The following is a 20,180-nucleotide window of genomic DNA, read 5'->3' on the forward strand; positions in this document are numbered from 1 at the left end:
GAGCTCTAAGGCAGAGGAGCGTGGCAGTGCCCCCTCCCTCAAGGATAAGGCGGTGAGCGCACCTAAGGTGGTGAAGGCCTTGATCCATCCGACCAAGCCCTCTATCGAAACGGTCGCGGCGGCCCTGGCTCAGCCTGTGGAGGCTGCACCAGTGGTGGCGACCTCAGGGCCCAGAATCCATGATCTCCAGGGCTTCCGAGCTTTTCCAACTCTGCCCTGAGGAGAAGAAAAAGGAAGGCTTCCTTTATCAGCGGCGCGAGGCCAAGAGGAAGACGGTCCTCGCAGTGCCTCTGTTGGACGACATTTGGGATGAGGGCCTTTCCCTCCTCAAGAACCCTTCCACGACGCCAGCTAGAAGAGACCGGTACGAGAAAAAGTACCGGGTCCCGGACACGGCCCCCCTATGCCTCCGGGCGCAGCCTACCCCGGATTCCGTCGTCTCCGCGGCAGCCAGGAAGAAAGCGGGGGGGGGTGCGGCCTCCACATCGACTTCCCCGCCGGACGGCGAGGGAAAGAAATTGGATGCTATGGGGCGTAGAGTCATCTCGTCGGCAGCGACGACGATTAAAGCGGCCAACGCCTTGGCTATCGTGGCTCGCTACGACAGGGAGCTGTGCAAGATAGCTCCCCTGCTGGATTTTCTGCCGGACGACAAGAGGGCGGAGGCCCTGGAGATCCTGCAGGAAGGTGAGGTGGCCTCGGACCACGCCATCACCGTGGCGACGGACATCGCCGACACTGGGTTCCGCCAGCTGGGCAACGGCGTTTGCCTTCGACGTCGTGGATGGCTCAAAGCTACGGACTTCCGGCAGGACGTCCAGACCAGAGTCCTGGACATGCCCTTCGACGGGAACAACCTGTTTGGGAAGACAGTGGACGATTCCCTTCAGGCCATCAAGGCGGATACTGAGACGGCCCGGGCCCTTGGAGTTCTGCAGCAACGACGGACGCCCTTTCGGAGCGGCGGAGGCAAGGGCGCCTCCAAAGGTTCCGGCGGCGGTTTCGCTTCCTACCGTCAAGCGGCCCGCTCGTCGTCGCAAGAGGCCTACAGAGGACGAGGCAAGTCTAGCGGACCCCGCCGTCGTCGCCAAGGAGGTCAAGGCGGCAAGGCCGCGTCCAAGCAGGATTGAACCGGCCGTGGGGTCGGGCCCCCACCGAAGCACCCCGGTGGGAGGCCGGCTGGCGGGCTTCGTCAGCGTGTGGGAGTCCATCTCCACCGACCGTTGGGTGCTGGACGCCCTGGCCCGGGGCCACGCGCTCGAGTTTCAAAGAAGGTGCCCGCGCGTCCCCCCCGTGGCCAGGAAAGAACTTCACGTCCCTCAACTTCTCCTGGAGGTAAAGGCGATGCTCAGAAAGGGCGCCATCGAACTCGTCCCAAAGAGGCTTCGGGGCTCCGGAGTCTACTCGAGATACTTCCTCGTGAAGAAGAAGACGGGAGGATGGCGCCCCATCCTAGACCTGCGACGTCTGAACAAGTTCATCAAGGCGCAGAAGTTCCGGATGGTCACCCTCCAGCACGTCCTGGGTCAGCTGGAGGAAGGAGACTTCCTATCGTCGTTGGATTTGGAGGATGCCTACTTCCACATTCCCATCCTAAAGGGGCACCGAAAATTCCTCAGGTTCGTGGTCCAGGGGCGTCATTACCAGTTCAAAGCCCTTCCCTTCGGACTACGGTCGGCACCCAGGGTATTCACCAAGTGCCTCGCACCGGTGGCGGCGCAGCTGCGCCGCGAGGGGATTCACGTCTACCCCTACCTGGACGACTGGCTCATCCGCGCCAAGACGAGGGAGCTCGCCGTGGTCCACACGGCAAGGACCGTCCAACTCCTCACGGACCTGGGATTCTCCGTGAACTACGCCAAATCCCACCTGGTGCCCGCGCAAGTCGCACTGTTTCTGGGAGCGAGGCTCGACACAGTGTCCCTTCTGGCCTCCCCGTCGGAGGAGAGGACCAGGACCATCTTGGGCAAGGTGCAACGGATGTTGGTGGCCGACGCGGCCAAAGTGAGGTCCATCAAGTCCCTCCTCGGGATGATGTCTTCCTGCATCTACCTCATTCCCATGTGCAGGCTCCGGATGCGCCCGTTGCAAGAATTCCTGGATGCGCGCTGGATCCAGACGACGGGCAGCTTCGAGGAAAGGATCAAGCTCGACGAGAGTTTCCGACGAGCGATACGGTGGTGGGGCACCCGCGCGCATCTGACGGCGGGCATGGACTTCCAGACCCCAGCCCACCAGGAGACTGTGACCACGGATGCCTCCCTGGAAGGGTGGGGAGCGCACACCGAAAATCTGCACGCAAGGGGACTCTGGCTCCCGACGGAGAAGTCCCTGCATATCAACGTCCTGGAGCTCCGTGCAGTGTTTTGGGCCCTCAGGTCCTTCCTTCCGTCCCTCAAGGGCAAGGTGGTGAGGATCTTCACCGACAACACCACCACCATGTTTTACATCAGGAAACAGGGCGGAACCAGGTCCCCAGCGCTGTCCAAGGAGGCGCAGGACCTGTGGCATTGGGCCGTCGCCCAAGGGATTTTTCTGGTGCCGTTTCATCTGGCAGGGATAAAAAACACCATCGCCGACTCACTCAGCAGGGAGCTGCGCTCGTGCCACGAGTGGGAACTACGGCAGGATCTGGTGGATGGCCTCTTCCGACGGTGGGGCACACCCCAGATCGACCTGTTTGCGACGGCGACGAGTGCCGGAGGTTCGCCAGCAGGTTTCCCCAGACGAGGAGCATGGGCGATGCTTTCTCGTTCCCCTGGGAGGGCCTGTTCCTCTACGCGTTCCCTCCCTTGCCTCTGCTAATCCGGCTCGTCAACCAGCTCAAGAGGTCACGGTGCAGGATGATCCTCGTCGCACCTGCGTGGCCGAGGCAGATATGGTTCCCGGACTTGCTGGACTTGTCAGCGTCCCCGCCGATCAAGCTGCCGGCGGACGCGGATCTACTCTCCAGGGAAGGAGGCGCCATCCTCCACCACGACCCGAAGTCGCTGAACTTGCAGGCCTGGCTCCTGCAGCGCTAGAGTTTGCAGGATACGACATACCGGCCGATTGCAGAGAGGTTCTTGCAAAGGCCAGGGCGTCCTCGACTCTTAAATGCTACGGACACAAATGGAAGAGGTTCTCTGTCTGGTGCCACGCACAGAAGATTAACCCTCTACGGATTACGGCTCCCCAAGTACTGCCGTACCTGCTGACGCTGGCCAAAGCTGGTCTGGCACACGCGTCCATCAAGATTCATCTTGCTGCGATCTCCCGATACACCAGAACCACGGGGCGGACGTCCTTGTGGTCTCATCGTCTGGTGAAAGAGTTCATGAAGGGACTGTTCAGATCGTTCCCGCCGGTGAAGGCTCCGGCCCCGGCGTGGGAGCTCAACGTGGTGCTGACCAAGCTCATGGGACCTCCGTTCGAGCCTCTGCACTCGGCCCCGTTGAAGTTTCTATCGTGGAAAACAGCTTTTCTTGTGGCCATCACCTCCGCACGACAAGTGGGAGAGATCCAGGCCCTTTCCTGCAAGGCCCCGTACTTGACTTTCCACGACACGAGGGTAGTGCTCAGGACGCACCCCTCCTTCATGCCCAAGGTACCGTCGGACTTCCATCTCAACGAACCCTTGGTGTTGCCTGTGTTCTTCCCGTCGCCTTCGTCGCCGGCTGAGAGGACTTTGCACTCGCTGGATGTGGCTAGAGCGCTGAAGTTCTACGTGGACCGCACGAAGTGTTTTCGGAAGACGTCACAACTCTTTGTGAACTTTGGACCTGTCAATCAGGGGAAGGCTCTCTCGAAGGCTTCCATTTCCAGATGGCTCTCCGGCTGTATCATGTACTGTCATCGGTTGGCAAACCGACCGCTGCCTGGCCGTCCGAGAGCCCATTCCACCAGAGCGATCGCAGCTACCACGGCGTTCCTTTCTGGTGTGCCCCTGCTGGACATATGCAGGGCTGCTACGTGGAGGTCGACGCACACCTTCACGAAATTCTACTGCGTCGACCGGGATTCCAGGGAGGAGTCCAGGGTCGGCCAAGCAGTGCTGCGCAACCTGTTCGCCTGAGGTGAGCCTGGTGAGGAGGTAAGATGCTTAATGTTGAGTTTGATGTAATGCTTAATGTTGAGCCTTTGCCACCTCCCGTGGTTGTGCATGTGTGTACTGCTATGTATTCTTTATTCATGAGCATGTGAATCCATGCCAGACCCCATGCTGGAGAAGGAACAAGTTACTTACCTGTAACTGTTGTTCTCCAGCATGGGTCTGGCATGGATTCACATGCGAACCCTCCCGCCTACCCCTCTGCGGCTCTTCACTTGGTCATACTGCCACTTTACGTGCTTCCAAATCTGAAGATGGCTGCCAGAGGCGGTGCTTAGGTAGAGGGCAGTCATTGGCTGTGGTCAGTATGACGCAGAGACCAGTGATTGGTTATTACTACGAAAGACAGATCAGAAACGAAACTGATACTGGTTTTTTCTTTACCGAGGATTCCCAGCCTGACGACGGGGAATATTCATGAGCATGTGAATCCATGCCAGACCCATGCTGGAGAACAACAGTTACAGGTAAGTAACTTGTTCCTTACTTTTGATATGGTCATTGGAGAGCCATAATTAAACTGTATAAATGGTACATTTATTTGTTCTTTGTCCAGCAGTTGTGTGGTCGTTTAAACAACTGTATCTTTTTGAAATATCTGCATTTGATTTAGCGATACATTAAAAGATTGAAATATTTTCCAATTGTTTTCACTAAAACTTCAGTATGGCTCAAGTAAGCAGTTATGTTGCACTAGATGCTTAATAGTATGTGTATTTTGAAATGTATATTTTTTATGGAGAATTCTCCCTTGTAAAATTAAATGTTAATTATTTAATTGGTGATTATTTCTCAGGTGATGCTCTGTGGGATGCAAGAAGTGGATTTAGCAGACTGGCAGAGGAACACTGTCTATCGCCACTATACAAGAAATAGCAAACAGATGATCTGGTTCTGGCAGGTGCAGTAATAATCTCTTGAACGTTTAACGAAAAATTCAGCAATATGCATATCTGAAGTCTATTTTATGGTACCTTTGTTTAAAAACACCACAATTGCCCAATTCTGTAAATGTGTAAAAGCACCGGGGAGGTGTCTTAAATAGAACATTCATTTGTACTGCTTTCTCTTTACACCAGCTGGTTGGGAACCTTTCTGCAAGGAGGTTGATTTGGAATCTGCTTTTAAAAAAGATTAATAATTTGGTTGGGTTGTCAGTCATGTATTCCTGCACCTCCTATATGTCAGTTATATTTGGGATGTATGTTATGTGGTGGGTCGGAAGGAAGAGTCGGACACGTTGAGGACATTCTGTACTCCCTTTAATAAAAATTATGAGAATAATAACATATCTAAAACAGTTTTTCTTGTTTACCAGTGAGCTTTATCTCTTGTTTCTGGGTTGTACTTTCTCGAGCCGTCAGCTCTGCAGATATAGGGTGGTTGTCCTTCCTCCCAAGGTTTTAGTTTCAAGTCTCTGTTGGCTCTGCACCTGGGTTGGTTAAACCTCTCTTTTATATATTGCTCACTTCCCTTGCAAACTACTTTCTTCAATGCTTTCCCGTCCTCAAGACTAGGACAATTTTCTCTCTTCATGTGACACCGGTCTTCCACGACTGGTGGTTTGCTTATCTGCATTCTCTGGTTTTTACAGTTCCAATCATTCAATTTTATTTTTTTAGCTCTCGTCGTTAGGACTGGAACACGTTTCTTCATGCATTTGACTCCCGGTGGCCTACCGCTATTCCGGATTTCCCCCTGGTGCTGCTTCCCGCTGCTTGGATTCACGTTTTCGGTTCCTCGCCGATGCTGGCTTTCTCCAGATGCTGACGATTGGACGTTTTTCAAGCTTCCTGTCTCTGCGCTATTACTCAGGCGGCCTGCACACCACTCTGCAAGTGTGGTCACGCTACTACCAGATATTTCTTTCCTCCGTTCTTTCTCGTACAGCTTATTTTGCGGTTGCATACATTGGGGCTACGGCATTTCCCACTGTGTTTCGCTGGCTCTTTGAAAAAATCACGGGGCTCCTCGACCTGCCTTTACTCAACCTTCACACAGCGTGATGTCAGGGGGCCTTCCCTGCACATAGCACTCTCCTTCTCCTCTGACTTGTCCCAGTTAAATACACGTCTCAGATTAGAGACATCTTCCTTTCTTTTTCCACACATGTTTCTTTTCACATTGTCTTCAGCCAAACACCAAGTTGCCACACTATTCTTCATAGGAGATATTCCCCCATATATGTGGCTATGGAAGTTGATTTAGGGAGTTTCTCACAGGAACAGGAGTCCTTGTCTCCAAAAGGGGGGTGTCTCCCAGTGAGGTACCACTTGCCTGAACCCCTAGGTCGGGTCTTGCGTAACGGCCTTAACTCGCTACCGTTGGGGCGGGGGGGAGAGAGAGTCTTCCCAAGGGGGAGAAGGGACAAATACCTGTGATTCGTCAGAGTCTAAGGATGTATATATTGCATTAGGGCTGTTATATAGGAAAAGGCCATAGCATACAACCCCATGCTAAGTCAAAGTATAAGAAAGTTGTTAGGCCTTGGTATAAGCACCCGAAAAAGTCTCGTCTATCAATATTACTTTTGTCTCAATCATGTGTATAATCAAGCGTCGAATTAAAAAGCAATGCCATTGTTACTTCAGTGTATCCAGCAACATATAAAGTAATGGGATATTGACCATTCTCCAGCATGGGGTTGTGCATGGATCCGCATGCTCATTCCCCGTCGGGCTGGGAATCCTTGATACATTTAAAGCAGTTTTGCTTTAAGCTAAAAACTGCTAGTCTCCTCTATAGCCTAACAGTGTCACTTTAGGTCATACTGCCCATCCAATGACACTCCTCCTCCTAAACTCCACCCCTGGTGGTCTTTTCAATTGTTAAGAAAGGTGTATAGAACCTGGAGGCACACCTATGTAGGATATTTAGTAATAAGGTAGATAATGGAAGTAAGATTTTAAGAGAGAAATTTAGGGTGCGGGGGGAGAAAGACTCAACCTTGGCATCTAGGTTGGATACGTATATGGAAAAAAGTGGTTGTTCCCAAAAAAGGTTTTGGGAACTCCCGTCCCCTGCACACTGTCGAATATCTGTAAATACAGATCAATAACTTAAGGAGTTTGAGATACTCATTCTATACATTGTTTCAGGAAACATTTAACATGAAGTGATTATAGTGGACAGCTTTAGTGGTACATACACCATTTTCATTAAACAAATACATTTCTTGAAGAAAACAAAGATTTGTAAAAATTATTGGTTTCTTTATTGTACAAAGTACATGGTGGTGCCCAACGCGTTTCGAGTGTTCAACTCTTCTTCAGGGGCAGTGGCACAATTTTTTAATTTTTCTACAGAAGCGAAAGAAACCTAAATCATATTTTAACCATTTATATAAGTTCATATAGTCTATAAGCCTTTTAAACTCAAAAGGATGACCATGCAGCCATCATTTTAGCAAGTGATAACAATTTGAAAAGTAATATTGGGATGCAAATATCCATTTACAAGAAATTCCCTGGATTAGACATTGCGGTAGAAGGTAACACATATGGAAAACCCAATTGTCTTTTTAAGCAGGTCCTGTATCTCTAGGAAATGTACCCGTACATAATCCATTAGAACATGGTGCAGCAATAGTAAAAAAAAAAAGTCACATATTATATTCGAACAAACATATGAGTAAGAAAGCTTACCATGCAAGGTAGAGCGTTGTGAAAAAGGTATGTTTTTAAACAAGTGCTTCAGGATAAAATATCCAAAGTTCTTTCTTTGAGTCTCTGTATAGTATATAAGAAGGAGTGTCAAGAAAAATGTCTAAGTACCAATAGTAAAAGGCAAATGAGGGTAAGTACAAGGCAACTTACATGTCTCTCAAGAATCGAAAAACTCCTTTGTGTATTCAGTCAGATGGTTTGTCACCAAAAGGGGATTGTAAAAGGTAATAGCCAGGAGGCGGCAGTCGGCTAGGTACTAGAAAGGAAAAATACAGGAATGAAGGTAAGTATCTGAAGTGGCCTGCAGAAAGGAGGTCTATTATTAAGTGCCAAAGAGGCCAGAGAACTTACTTAGATCCAAAGAACGGAGGCTCGGAGTCTTCACGGTGTGTCTCATCTGCCGGGCTGGAGATGGGACTACACCGTGAGGAGTGTCCTTTTATACTGTCATAATTTGGTTGTCTCGGCAGACATGCGCGGCAGATACGCCGTAGTGTGTATGTCCAGACTACTACCGTCATGTTTGTTGACGGTTAAGGATGTAGCTACGCTGTGTGCGTCAGGTGAGTGACGTCACAGTCGCGTTTGCATAAGAAAAATAGAAAAAATCGAGTGTTGGATGATGCCCGAAAGTGACGTGCAGCATAATATTTACAAAAAAAGTACAAGTAGTAAAATTATACACTGGTGCTCAGAACTTGGGTTAAATGTTTTTAAATAATCATGCATTTACATGTTTAAGTAGTGGACTGAGATGTAATTAATGGTGAATAAAACAAGCAGAGTTGCTCAGAACAGGTTCAGAATGTTGGTGCAGGAGCAGAAATACTCAGAATTAGAGGTAAGATAAGTATATTTGTCTAAAGTAGAATTCAGGGAGATGGTCATTGCCCTAATCACGCCGGTGTACCTTACTCCAAACAGAGGACTACGGACATCGGCGTAATCGGGTAGGTTGTCAGTCAATGCATAGAATGAGTATCTCAAACTCCTTAAGTTATTGATCTGTATTTACAGATATTCGACAGTGTGCAGGGGACGGTAGTTCCCAAAACCTTTTTTGGGAACAACCACTTTTTTCCTTCAATTGTTACCAAACATTTCTCATGTTGGGAGTCCTTATGCTTCACTCCTTTACATGTTTAGCTCTTTTTTGCCCATTTTGAGAAAGGACTTTATCCTTTAATCACAAACTGTCAAGTTGTGACTACCGGTGGTGGGGACCCGTTGCCGGAGAAGATTGTCGGTCCATCGTCGGATCAACAGTTTGTGGTGCCACAGGCCCAGGCTTGCTCTAACACATGGCGGACACCACACAGAGTTATAATTTCAGGTTCTGTGAAAACTGAGGGCTAAAGTATATCTTTGAGGATCAGCACCTCATGTGCATTTACTGTCTCCATCCCATCCGCATCGTGGTCGGATGTTCAATTTGCCAGTCGTTTTCCTTGAGGACACAGAAGGACCACCATCGGAGGTTGGTGGTGTGGATTGAAGAGGGGAAGGCCTCAGACTCGATCTCCAGGCGTAGTCATACCTTTTTTCAGGAGCCGGCAGGTCGAAAGAGCGTGCTCCCTCCAGTAAAAGAGGTCAAGGTCAATTGAGGATGCTTCCTTGCCGATGATCCAGAATAATGTTAAATCACATGCTCCATCGCATTCCTCGTCGACTGTCTTAGCAGTTGCGGAACCCAGTTCGGGGTGAGGCTGGTCGCTGTCACCAACTCTGTCGCCGGTTAGCCTACCGGCAGATGGGATGCCTCGTTCCGCAAGAAAGTCGCTGGTGTCAGTGGCCATGCACAGGTCTTCGCCAAAGAGCAAGTAATCGAAGGACACGTTGTCGACATTAGCCTCGTTGACGACACACAAAGTCTGCTCTTCCTTCGATGGCTGCAACACTAAAGGACTCATCCAAGACAGTCAACTTTACCACTGCGACGATTAACACGCCAAGGGTTTCCCTGCCGCCTAGACCTCTGTCAGCAGTTCTGATGACTTTCCAGTCAACATCAGCACTTTTTCCTGCACCACAGGCTCCAGTCGTTGCTACTTTCCCTAAGGGCTCTGATTTAGTGAGAGAAACGCCTCCAGCCCTGGTCTTCCTGCCCAGGCCCACCAAGGCTGCATCACTCTTCACTCTGGCACCTCTGACCTTCCATTGGACTTTTACTCGGATCAGGAAGGGGGCTAGGGGGAACCTGACCACATTCTGCCTATGCCTCATTGGGTGCCACAGGCACGCAGCTCAAGAATTTCTGGATGCCATTTGGCAACAAGTCACTGGCACATGGACTGATGAGATTGCCCTCAATCGGGCATTCTGTCAAGCAGGGTGTTCCCTTTCAGATCCCTCCATATCAGGAAAACATTAATGACTGACGCCTCTCTGGAGGGTTGGAGAGCCCACACAGGACATTCTCACGCCAGAGGCCTCTCACTCCCAGAGGACAAAGACTTGCACATCAACTGCGGGCAGTCTTCTGGGCCCTCAAGTCTTTTTAGCCTCGGCCTCAGCTACAGGGAAAGGTGGTGCAGGTCTTCATGGACAACATCACCACCATGTTTTACATCAGGAAACAGGGCTGGGCGCGCTCCAATGCGCTCTCCCTGGAAGCACAAACTCTATGGCGCTGGGCCATTCTTCAATGCGTGTTTCTCACCCCATTTCACTTGGCTGGCGTCCAGAACACCATTGCAGACTCTCAGCAGGGAGTTTCGTTCCTGCCACGAATTGGAGCTTCAACAAGTGCAAGTGTCGTCAGCGAGTGTAGTCTCCCTCAGATAGACTTCTTAGCCACGGCTGCCAATGCCAAATGGCAGCACTTTTCCAGCAGATATGCTCAGCCAAGGAGTCTCAGGATGCCTTTTTGTTCCCGTGAGAGGGCCTCTTCCTGTATTCTTTCCCTCCAATTCTGCTGTTGCTGCAAGTGATCAACACACTTGGATGTTGACACTGCAAGATGGTCCTTATTGCACCGGCGTGGCCCAGGCAGATCTGGTACTTGGACCTCCTCCATCTGTCAGTGGTCCTGCCCTTCAAATGGCCTTCACTTCTTGGCCTCCTCCCCAGAGAAGGAGGGTCAATACAGCACCACGACCCAGTGTCTTTGACCCACGCAACCTGGCTCCTGCAGCCTTAGAATTTGGACACTATTTGCTGCCTTTAAAATGCAAGAAGATCCTAGCTAAAGTCAGGGCTCCTCTTCATTGGCTTGCTACAAGCACAAGTGGAAGCACTTTACAGTGTGCTGCCGGCCACAGCGATTTCACTGCTGCGCATAACTGCTCCGCAGCTTCTACCGTACCTACTCTCCTGACCAGGGCTGACCTTGCCCACGCCTCCATCATGGTCCACCTGGCCGCCATATCCCGTTACTCAAGGACCCCAGGAAAGCTCTCTCTGTGGTCACACAGGCACGTTAAGGAGTTCTGCAAGGGCCTCTTCAGAGCATTCCCTCCAGTGAAGGCTTCTGCGCCGGCGTGGGAGCTGAACGTGTTACTGTCTAAACTGATGGGGCCTCCATTTGAACCAATGCACCGTGCCCCTTTGAAGTTTGTCGTGGAAGACTCCCTTCCTGGTGGCGAGCACCTTGGCCAGGCGGGTCAGGGAGATACAGGCCCTCTCCTCTAAACCTCTGTATTTGTCCTTCACTCCACTAAAGTAGTTCTACAAACACATCCTTCCTTCGTGCCAAAGGTTCCATCAGAATTTCATCTCAACTGACCTTTGGTTGTTCTTGAAAGAAAGGTTGAACGGCATGTGTCCTCTATGGTGGCGACAAACTCTTCTTCAATTTTGTTGTGGGAAACCATCGCTAGTCGCTAACCCGAGTAATTTTGCCTGTCCAATAACAAGTATAAAGCTTGGCGTTATTATGGGGTCATGTGTCTGCGTTCAGTTTATCTCAAAGGATGACTTTATACATTAAATAATGCTCAATAAGAGATACAATATTTCCGATCACGGTTTATTGACTTCACTCTTTGGTTCCATTATTGTTCATATGTTGCTTCACATATTTCCTTGGTTGTCATATAATGTATTCTGTGCTTAAATTCTCTTCTAGCATACAGTAAGGCTTCTTTTTCCATTTTTATAGTCTGTTACAGTCCTTTTAATTTTCAGGATATGAAAATATATATATATATATTGGTTGTGAACACATGGCGAGGAAGCCGTGAAACGCGTAAACGCCATTTGAATCACTTTGTATGTCACTATGGGGGTACCAAACTCTGTTGGTTTTTAATATTTTCATGGTTGCTTAGAAGCAGATGAAGAATAAAATGAAGAATGCTTTGGACAACTAATTACTATATCTTGTGGATTATTACGGCTAAGAAGAGTGCGGCTCACCTGAAATGATGAATAATCAGTAAGGAAGAAAGTATATATATATATATATATATTTCTGAGGCTTGTGGAATCTGCTTAGATCACATGCTGTGCATAGGCCGACATCTAGTGGAAGCTGCGGAGTATTACAGTTTGTTTTTCGAAACTCGAAAATGGGCGTCGACACAGGCGTGCCAGTAATACTATCCCTAGTGTGACGTCCACTGTACCCAAGATCCCTCACGCGTCTAGGATCCTCAGATTGTTTTTTTCCGCCATACTGGTCGGAAGCATCTTGCGGAGTCCCCTGGCCTTAGCCATACTTTTGCTAATTATTGCAAATTAACTATTAACTTTCTTTATTGACATCCTTCCCCACCCCAACGTCGACCCTCGACACTCGACGACGGCTGGAGAAGACATCGACCGTCGGCTGCTGCACGACGGATCTGGGCCTCGGAAGGCCGCTGGCCTCGGCCCTGCAAGTAGGGAGAGTGGGGGGTGGTACATACTCTTCACTCTTAATATATAGGTACACCTTATATATTTCCTACACTTACCAGCCCGCTGCCTCAAGGTGCGTATGGAGGGTACCCCTTTCCAATTCTGCCCCAAGTGCAACCGCAAATACCCTTGGGTCGACAGGCACGCCACGTGCAACCTCTGCTTGCCGAGGGACCACCCCGAAGCGAACTGCAGAGCGTGTAGTAGGTTTAAGCCTAAGACACTTAAGGACCGTTCGACAAAGCGTTGGGCCCACCACGCCAGGCAGGCGGCCATGGCAGCGGAGGGCGCCTTCAGCGATGGCAGCGACGCCGTACTTTCGGACGGCGAGGGCATTACGGCGTCGAAAGACTGCCGAGCGCAGGTCCCCGACCTCGGAAGGTCGTCCGGCAGGGCGGCTATGGGGAAGACCCCCGGCGACGCAAGCGCTACACACCCTACACACACTAAACACACTAAGTCCAACCGAACCTCGACGACGTCGACTTCTCGGAAAGAGGCACAAAAAGAACGGTCCGACTCGGTGTCCTCTGGGCGCTCTCGATCGAGATCGCCTCACGACGCAAGGCAATCATCCACTCTTGCCAAGAGTGCCTCGCTCCCTAGATTAACAGAAGTTCGAACGTCGGAAGACGAAGACGACTTCCACCCCCAGGCCGCGCTCCAAGATACCGAGGCCGCAGTTAACACCAGCGAGGCCCCACGCTCGAAACACACAGATACCTCTCCCGACCCTCGGCGCCAGGCGTCGAAAGTCTCTGGGGCCTCCAAGGGGCAGGGGAAACATCTTTCCACGCACGGGGAGTGGGAAAAACAGCGGAAAGCACAGCCTTCCACTCCTGTAAAACCATCCTTCCACCCTAGGCAGACAGACAAACACAAGTCTACTGGGACTAATAAGTCCTCTAAGTTACCTACAAAAGTCATCCCCTGTTCCAAAGATTGGTTCAGTGAGGACATAGATAGGGTCATGTCAAGGATGTCTTCCTTGGCTGATTTTTATGACAAGAACCCAGAACATTTTCTTTCGTATGACCCTCAAGGGGCCACACCCTCAGGCTCCTCTGATCCTATCCCACTAAGTAAAAAGGCCCGGTTCGAAAGACCCGAACCCTTCGAGGTGCAGCCTTACTCTACTCCATACTCTACTCCACACCCCAGATACCAGGAACAATCTTTCCCTGAAGGGGACCTAGAGTTTGAAACTATGGAGGAACAAACCGGGACTGAATACTATGCGGATGATGAGGACCTGGAGGAGGGAGAAAATGAACAGGAAATTGGGGCTGCACAGGGGTGACACATGCCCTGCTTGGGAGTGCCTCACTGTGGGCTACTCCCCACCCTCCCCCCCCCCTTTCCCCACTGTGGGATTGGGTGTGAGCTTGTTCCTTGAAAACCTGATGACTACAGCTACCAGAAGTCCTTACAGCAGAATCATCATTGATTGTTAACATCTGCACTTGCTGTGAGCTGCAAGCTAAGACTGCCTCCCTGACGATGTGAAGAGCACAGAAACCAGTAGGAGAACACCAGTGGCTGAGTAGGTTAACTGTGCAGGGAACTGGAGTGTGCCCCTCTCCTCTTTTTCATTTTATATATATATATGTGTATATTTTTATTTTTAATTTTTTTTTAGAGTTAGCTTTATAGGTTTATCAAATGAGTTGTAGGCAAAATCAGCACAACTGAATGATGAGGCGACATTAGGAGCCACCTTTCCCATTTAGGTGGGGATAGATTTACTGGCATGTTAAAAATACCTTCAAATTGAAAAGTGCAAATAAAATAAAGCTTTAACACAAGTAGTTGTACAAATTAAGGTGACGAGCTAAAGTTGTCAAAAAGTGTTCTTTGATAACCATGAATAAACTGTTTGGAAAAAAAAGTGCAATAGAAAATCTACCAATTCAGCTTTGGTTAACAAAACTAAGCCTTCAACACACCAGCTATCCTATTTAAAAAAACAAAATTGTCACAGCATATGTTACGAACACTTTCAAAGATTATATAGAAACACCTTTCTGAAATTACACATAAAACCAATCCGTACAATTAAAGAGATGCATAAAGTAGAATTGAGTTCATGCCATTTCCTGTAAAGAAAGGTTAGCATGCTCAATAATACCATTTCTATAACATTCATTGATTAATATCAAAAAGTACCCTTTCTCAAAAAAGTAGCATTGGTTTTCTTCCGACATTTGTTCTTTTAAAAAAAAAAAAACAATTTTTATTATTTAAAACAACACGCCAAACATACAACTTTTAGGACGTTCATAATCAATGTCAAACCAACACATTATACATTTCCCGTCCTCCCCCCTCCCTCCCCTCAGACTCGAGCCATTTCATCAGTGTCATCTACATGAGTATTTTTTCAGGAATCCCAGTGCTTGTCGACTCATCTGAGTCTTCTGTTTCATGACTGACCTAGTGAGGGGTAGCCATTGAGGTCACCAGTTGCTTCCAGGCCATCAGGGGACCCACTTCCTCTTCTCCCCCCCTGGTGGCAGCTTCAAACCAAACTGTAGTTTCCGCTTCTGCCCATCTCAGGAGGTCCGCCCACCATGTCTCCACTCTAGGCCTCTGGGCCGCCTTCCAACACATTGCAATCCTGCGCTTGGCTAGGACATATGCCAGGTCCTTCATTTTGCTGATATGCTTTAAATTACGTGGCCTTGGAAAATTCCCCAGCATGCATGCCCCAGCAGACCCCACCTCCAGCACTACCCCCCCCACCGGCCATTTCCGTCTTTATTTCTTCCCAGAATCTATGCACCTCTGGGCAAGCCCAGAACATGTGGAGCAACCCTGCCTCTTCCTCTCGGCACCTGGGGCATTTTTGTATGGCTGGGCCTCCAAACCTGGCTATTCTTCCAGGGGTCAGATAGGCTCTATGGGTGATATACAGCTGGATCTGCTGGAGTCTCGCATTCCGGGAATCCTTTTAGTGGTACCTCTGAGCTCTATCCCATTGTCTGTCTTTCATGGGTTCTCCTATCTCCTCCTCCCAATCATGCCTCAGCTAGAGTAGCTCCCTCTCTGCCTTCGCTCTTAAGAGCTCATCTATCCTAGATATTTCCTGTCCACCCTCTGAGACATCATACATCATTTCCAGGGTGGCATCAGGTTCTTCCGCCAGCGCCGTCCCAGGCCACCTCCCCCCTTACCCAAATCAAGAGCCTGATATGTGTAATGTATTGGCCACTATGCACCCCTGTCTCCTCCTGCAACCTCTGAAATTCCAATGCCTCCCCTTCCTGCCATATATCTGGGGTGGTGAGTGTGTGTATATATGTATGTATGTGCGTGTGTATATATATATTCAGTGAAAAAACTTTGTTAAAGGGACGTTATGGTTCAAAGTAAAACCGAAAACCCCCTGAAATCCGGCAGTTATGGTAAGATAAGCAACCATAACTCGCGCCGCCACCGTGCACTGCTAACACTAACACCCAGGACATCAAAGATGACATCACAAATGTCATTGATGACATCACTGATGACATCACATGTGCATTTACTTTTCATGAAAAGTCTGTACAAGTGATTCTTATTATAATGTTGACAAAAAAGTGTCAAGAATCATTGGAATAAATATCATGAGCTAATTAGTGCATTAAGCGATGCATTGATACAAATAGCATTCTATTATGAAGCTCTATCCAGTATACTAAGCTACTCATGTGGAAACATAAGCATTTTGTGCAGTATATATGATGGAGGTGCAATATTCATAATTTTGCCATGCTGAATACTGAAATGATAACTGCTTTCTTATTAGAGTTTTGCGTACTGTGAAACATGTAATAAGCAGCTAATAAAACCCACTTTCGAATGGATTGTGTCCTCCCACGTATTCCTCATCTTATGATAAATCGTTATCTCCAGCTTCGCTGCTTCGGAAAAAAAAGTTCTCGCCAGAGGGCGCTGTGCTCGAGGTTGCGGCGTCGACTGTCCCTCAACAGGCTCCGTACTCTGTCGATGTCACTGATGGTATAAATAGCTCGAGCCGCGCCCGTTGCTTCAGTTCCGTTTTTCGATCGCATCGCTATCGAGAACGGCACGCTTCAAGTTTTTCTCAGAGAGAAAAATGTCTTCTTCTACACCTTCGACACCCAAGACTGGGTTTAAGAAGTGCATCGATTGTGGATCGAATATGTCGATTACGGATCCTCACCGAGTTTGTCTCTGGTGCCTCGGTTCAAGTAATCGAACCGACTGTGGCTCCTGTCAGTCTATGACGGAGAAGGCCCTTCGTGAGAGGAGAGGTAAACTGTCGATGGGGAGGGAAGCTTCTAAAGCTAAGGCTGTGTCCAAAAAACATAAAAAATCGACCGATTCGAAGGAGTTGGATCGCCGTAAACATTCCAAGAGATCTCGATCTCGTAGCAGGTCGAGACGCTCGTCATCTTCCTCATCTAAAAAACTGAAGAGGAGACATAGGGGCCATGAAAGAATCTCTCAACACTAGGATCTCCCAGGCAAGCTCCAGTACTAAGGAGCTCTTTAACATACTAAAGGAATTAGAAAACCCCATTACCCCCACTGACTCTTGCACTAAGGATAAACCCTGGTGCACAGGGATCCAGAATGCCCTAGCTAACAAAATCTCAGGGCTCCAAACTAAAATCAACAACAAACGACAACAACTCACTCTCGATCCCACCTCCTTCCCCACGCCCCCTCCACCTACTGCCACTAATTCAGGCTTCACCTTCAAAAAGGTATCCATATTGGAGGTTCAGAAAATTATAGCATCCCTTAAACCATCGAATTGCAAGGGGGACAGCTGCCCCGCACAGATCATAAAAGATGCAGCTAGGGATCTCTCCCCATTTATCACCAAATTAATAAACCTGTCCTTCGCCAACAACATGGTCCCCAGCAATCTGAAACAGTCCTGGGTCCTACCGCTACTAAAAAAAAACTACTCTCAACCCTGACATCCCCACGAATTACAGACCCATTACCACCGTCCCATTCCTACTAAAAATCTTGGATAGAGTGGCTTATTTACAAATCCAGGACTACCTTGAGGCCAATCACCTACTAGGAACTCGCCAATCTGGCTTTCGACCTCAACACGGGACAGAAACGGCCCTTGTTGATCTCAAATGCCAGATAGACGAACTCAAAGACAAAAACAAGGCTGCCATCCTTCTACTCCTTGACCTCTCCGCTGCCTTTGACCTGGTCGACCATAAAATCCTGTGCAACCATTTATCTCTGGCAGCACACTTCTCCCACTCTGCAGTCACATGGATCCAATCTTTCCTGGACAACAGAACCATGCGGGTCTTCTCCCCCCTAGCAGCGGCTGACCCCATCCCCATCACCTGCGGTGTCCCACAAGGATCCTGTGTCTCACCTACCCTTTACAATATTTTCACTAAGCCCTTATTCGACAAGCTGGACAATCTGGGTGTCACCTATACTAACTACGCAGATGACACCCAGATACTCCTCACCTTATCAGGCAACTACAACAAGGACGCCAAATGGATCAATGAAGTCTTTTCCATCATTCAGGCATGGATGGCCACACATGGCCTATGCCTGAATGATGACAAGACTGAATTGCTTCTTGTCGGCTCACCGAACACTATCAGTAAACTCTGTCCCGGCTACACTAGCTTCACTATTGACGGTAATACCATACCCATTGCCAAGAGCGTAAAAACCCTCGGTTTCTACCTAGACACGAACATCAACCTAGCTAAACAAATCAACATGACCGCCTCAGCCACTGCCTACACCGGTAAACTTATCAGGGCCTGCAGACCACTGATCTCCCCTAGCAACTGTCTCATCCTAGCCAGAGCACTCATTCAATCTAAACTGGATTACTGTAATAGCCTCTATGTAGGTGCCAACAAAACAGTAATCAATAAATTGCAAGTTTTACAAAATAACGCACTCCGTGCCGCCCTCAATATTCCTAGAAGGGAACACATCTCCGCCACCAGAACTGCCTGCAAATGGTTGTCCATCCAACAGAAAATTGATTTGAAAACCATATGCCTTACTTACAAAGCCCTCAATCATCTTGCCCCACCCTACCTCTCGAACAAATTTACACTAAGACAGAACACTAGAACCACCAGATCGTCCAACTCATTACAACTAACAGTTCCCAAATACTCCCTCAAAAGAGCTGGAGGATCCAGCTTCCCAACCTTGGCATCACAACTCTGGAATTCCATCCCACTGGATATTAAATCCACACCTACTTTCCAACCCTTCAGAACCAAGGTCATTTCCTGGTTAACCAACAAATAACTGTCCTACCACATATGTATGCACTCCGAATGTCCAATTTTATGTATACTGTTTGAATACTATTATCTATGCCCTATCAATACTGTACTATTGTCTTTTACCTGTAACCTGATGTTCAAAGCGCATATATACCCCCGGGTCAAGAGCGCTATATAAATAAATAAACAAACAAACAAACAAACATAGGTCTCCATCATCTCTGAGTCATCGACCGAAGAAATTCGATGTCCGACAAAATCGGATTCCCCCAGAAAATGGGAGGAATTTCGAAAAAAGATGATGGAGGTATTCGAGAATGCGGCCCGACCCCCTCGAATAAACCTCAGAAGAGCCATACCCCTAAAGTCGCTCCATTGGAAGACAAAGGGAAGTCGAAAACTACTATAGTTAAAGCCAGTAGTGTCGAATACTCAAAAAACTCCAGTCGATGCCAAGGCGTCGAAGACTCTTCGAGAGTCGAGTACCTCTCCAGTGCCACATGAACATAAGTCGTCAAAGGATTCCACGACTTCGTCGACGCCATCGGCGTCGATCGCTTCGGCATCGAAGCCAAAAGCGTCTTCGACGCCTGTGTTGAAGGCTTCATCGAAGTCATCGAAGATTCCTTCGACAACTTTGAAGGATTTTTCCATTCCTTCGACAAGTATTGTGGAGGAAGAGAGGAGATTTATTCCTTTACCCAGATCTGACTTTTTTAAGTCTATGTCCTCAATTTATGAGGAATCTGCCTCAGAGGATGAGGAAATCTCTCCTTTTGGAGTTCAATATGGCACAAAGCAAGTTCCAGAGGAACTTATAGATCCAGAGTCTAAAATGAGAGACCTGAGGGATATTTTGCATTCTGCCAGTGGCATTGACACGTCACCAGAATTAGAATTTGCCAGACCTGATCCTGCAGAACACACAGACTCAGGGTACAGGAGTCTTATGACTAGAGTAATTGTATATATGGGTTGGGGGTAACACTTCACCCGTTTTCGAACAAGATGATATGACAGATATAATTGTCAGAGGTCCTCAAAAAGATCCAGTTCTCCCTTTCCATAGGGCTCTTCAGAGGACGGTGGAAAAAAACTGGGAAAATCCGGAAAGTATTGCTGCTGCAAACAGTAATTTTCCCAGGAAATATAGACCAGCTGGTTCTGATCCTGAATACTTAAACAGGCATCCGACTCCAGAAAGCCTAGTTCAGGCAGCATCTACATCAAAACAGACAGCATATCCCACTATCCCTCCGGATAGAGAGGATACAAAAATTGACGCTTGGGCCCGTAAAGTTTTCACTTCAGGCAGTATGGCCC

At 48.6% G+C, this 20,180-nt stretch overlaps 1 protein-coding gene across 2 annotated transcripts in view; it reads left to right on the forward strand.

Annotated features, from left to right (window-relative positions):
* The window catches only part of WWP1 (WW domain containing E3 ubiquitin protein ligase 1), a 2,181,222-nt gene that overhangs the window by 1,943,615 nt on the left and 217,427 nt on the right, over nt 1–20,180 (forward strand). For both annotated transcript variants that reach the window (XM_069621301.1, XM_069621302.1), the window contains exon 21: nt 4,887–4,991. In XM_069621301.1, coding sequence (XP_069477402.1) covers nt 4,887–4,991 — 105 coding nt within the window. The remainder of the gene's footprint in view (nt 1–4,886; nt 4,992–20,180) is intronic.

The sequence above is a fragment of the Ambystoma mexicanum genome, chromosome 5q (assembly GCF_040938575.1).
Source record: "Ambystoma mexicanum isolate Mex_15411 chromosome 5q, UKY_AmexF1_1, whole genome shotgun sequence".
NCBI lineage: Eukaryota > Metazoa > Chordata > Amphibia > Caudata > Ambystomatidae > Ambystoma > Ambystoma mexicanum.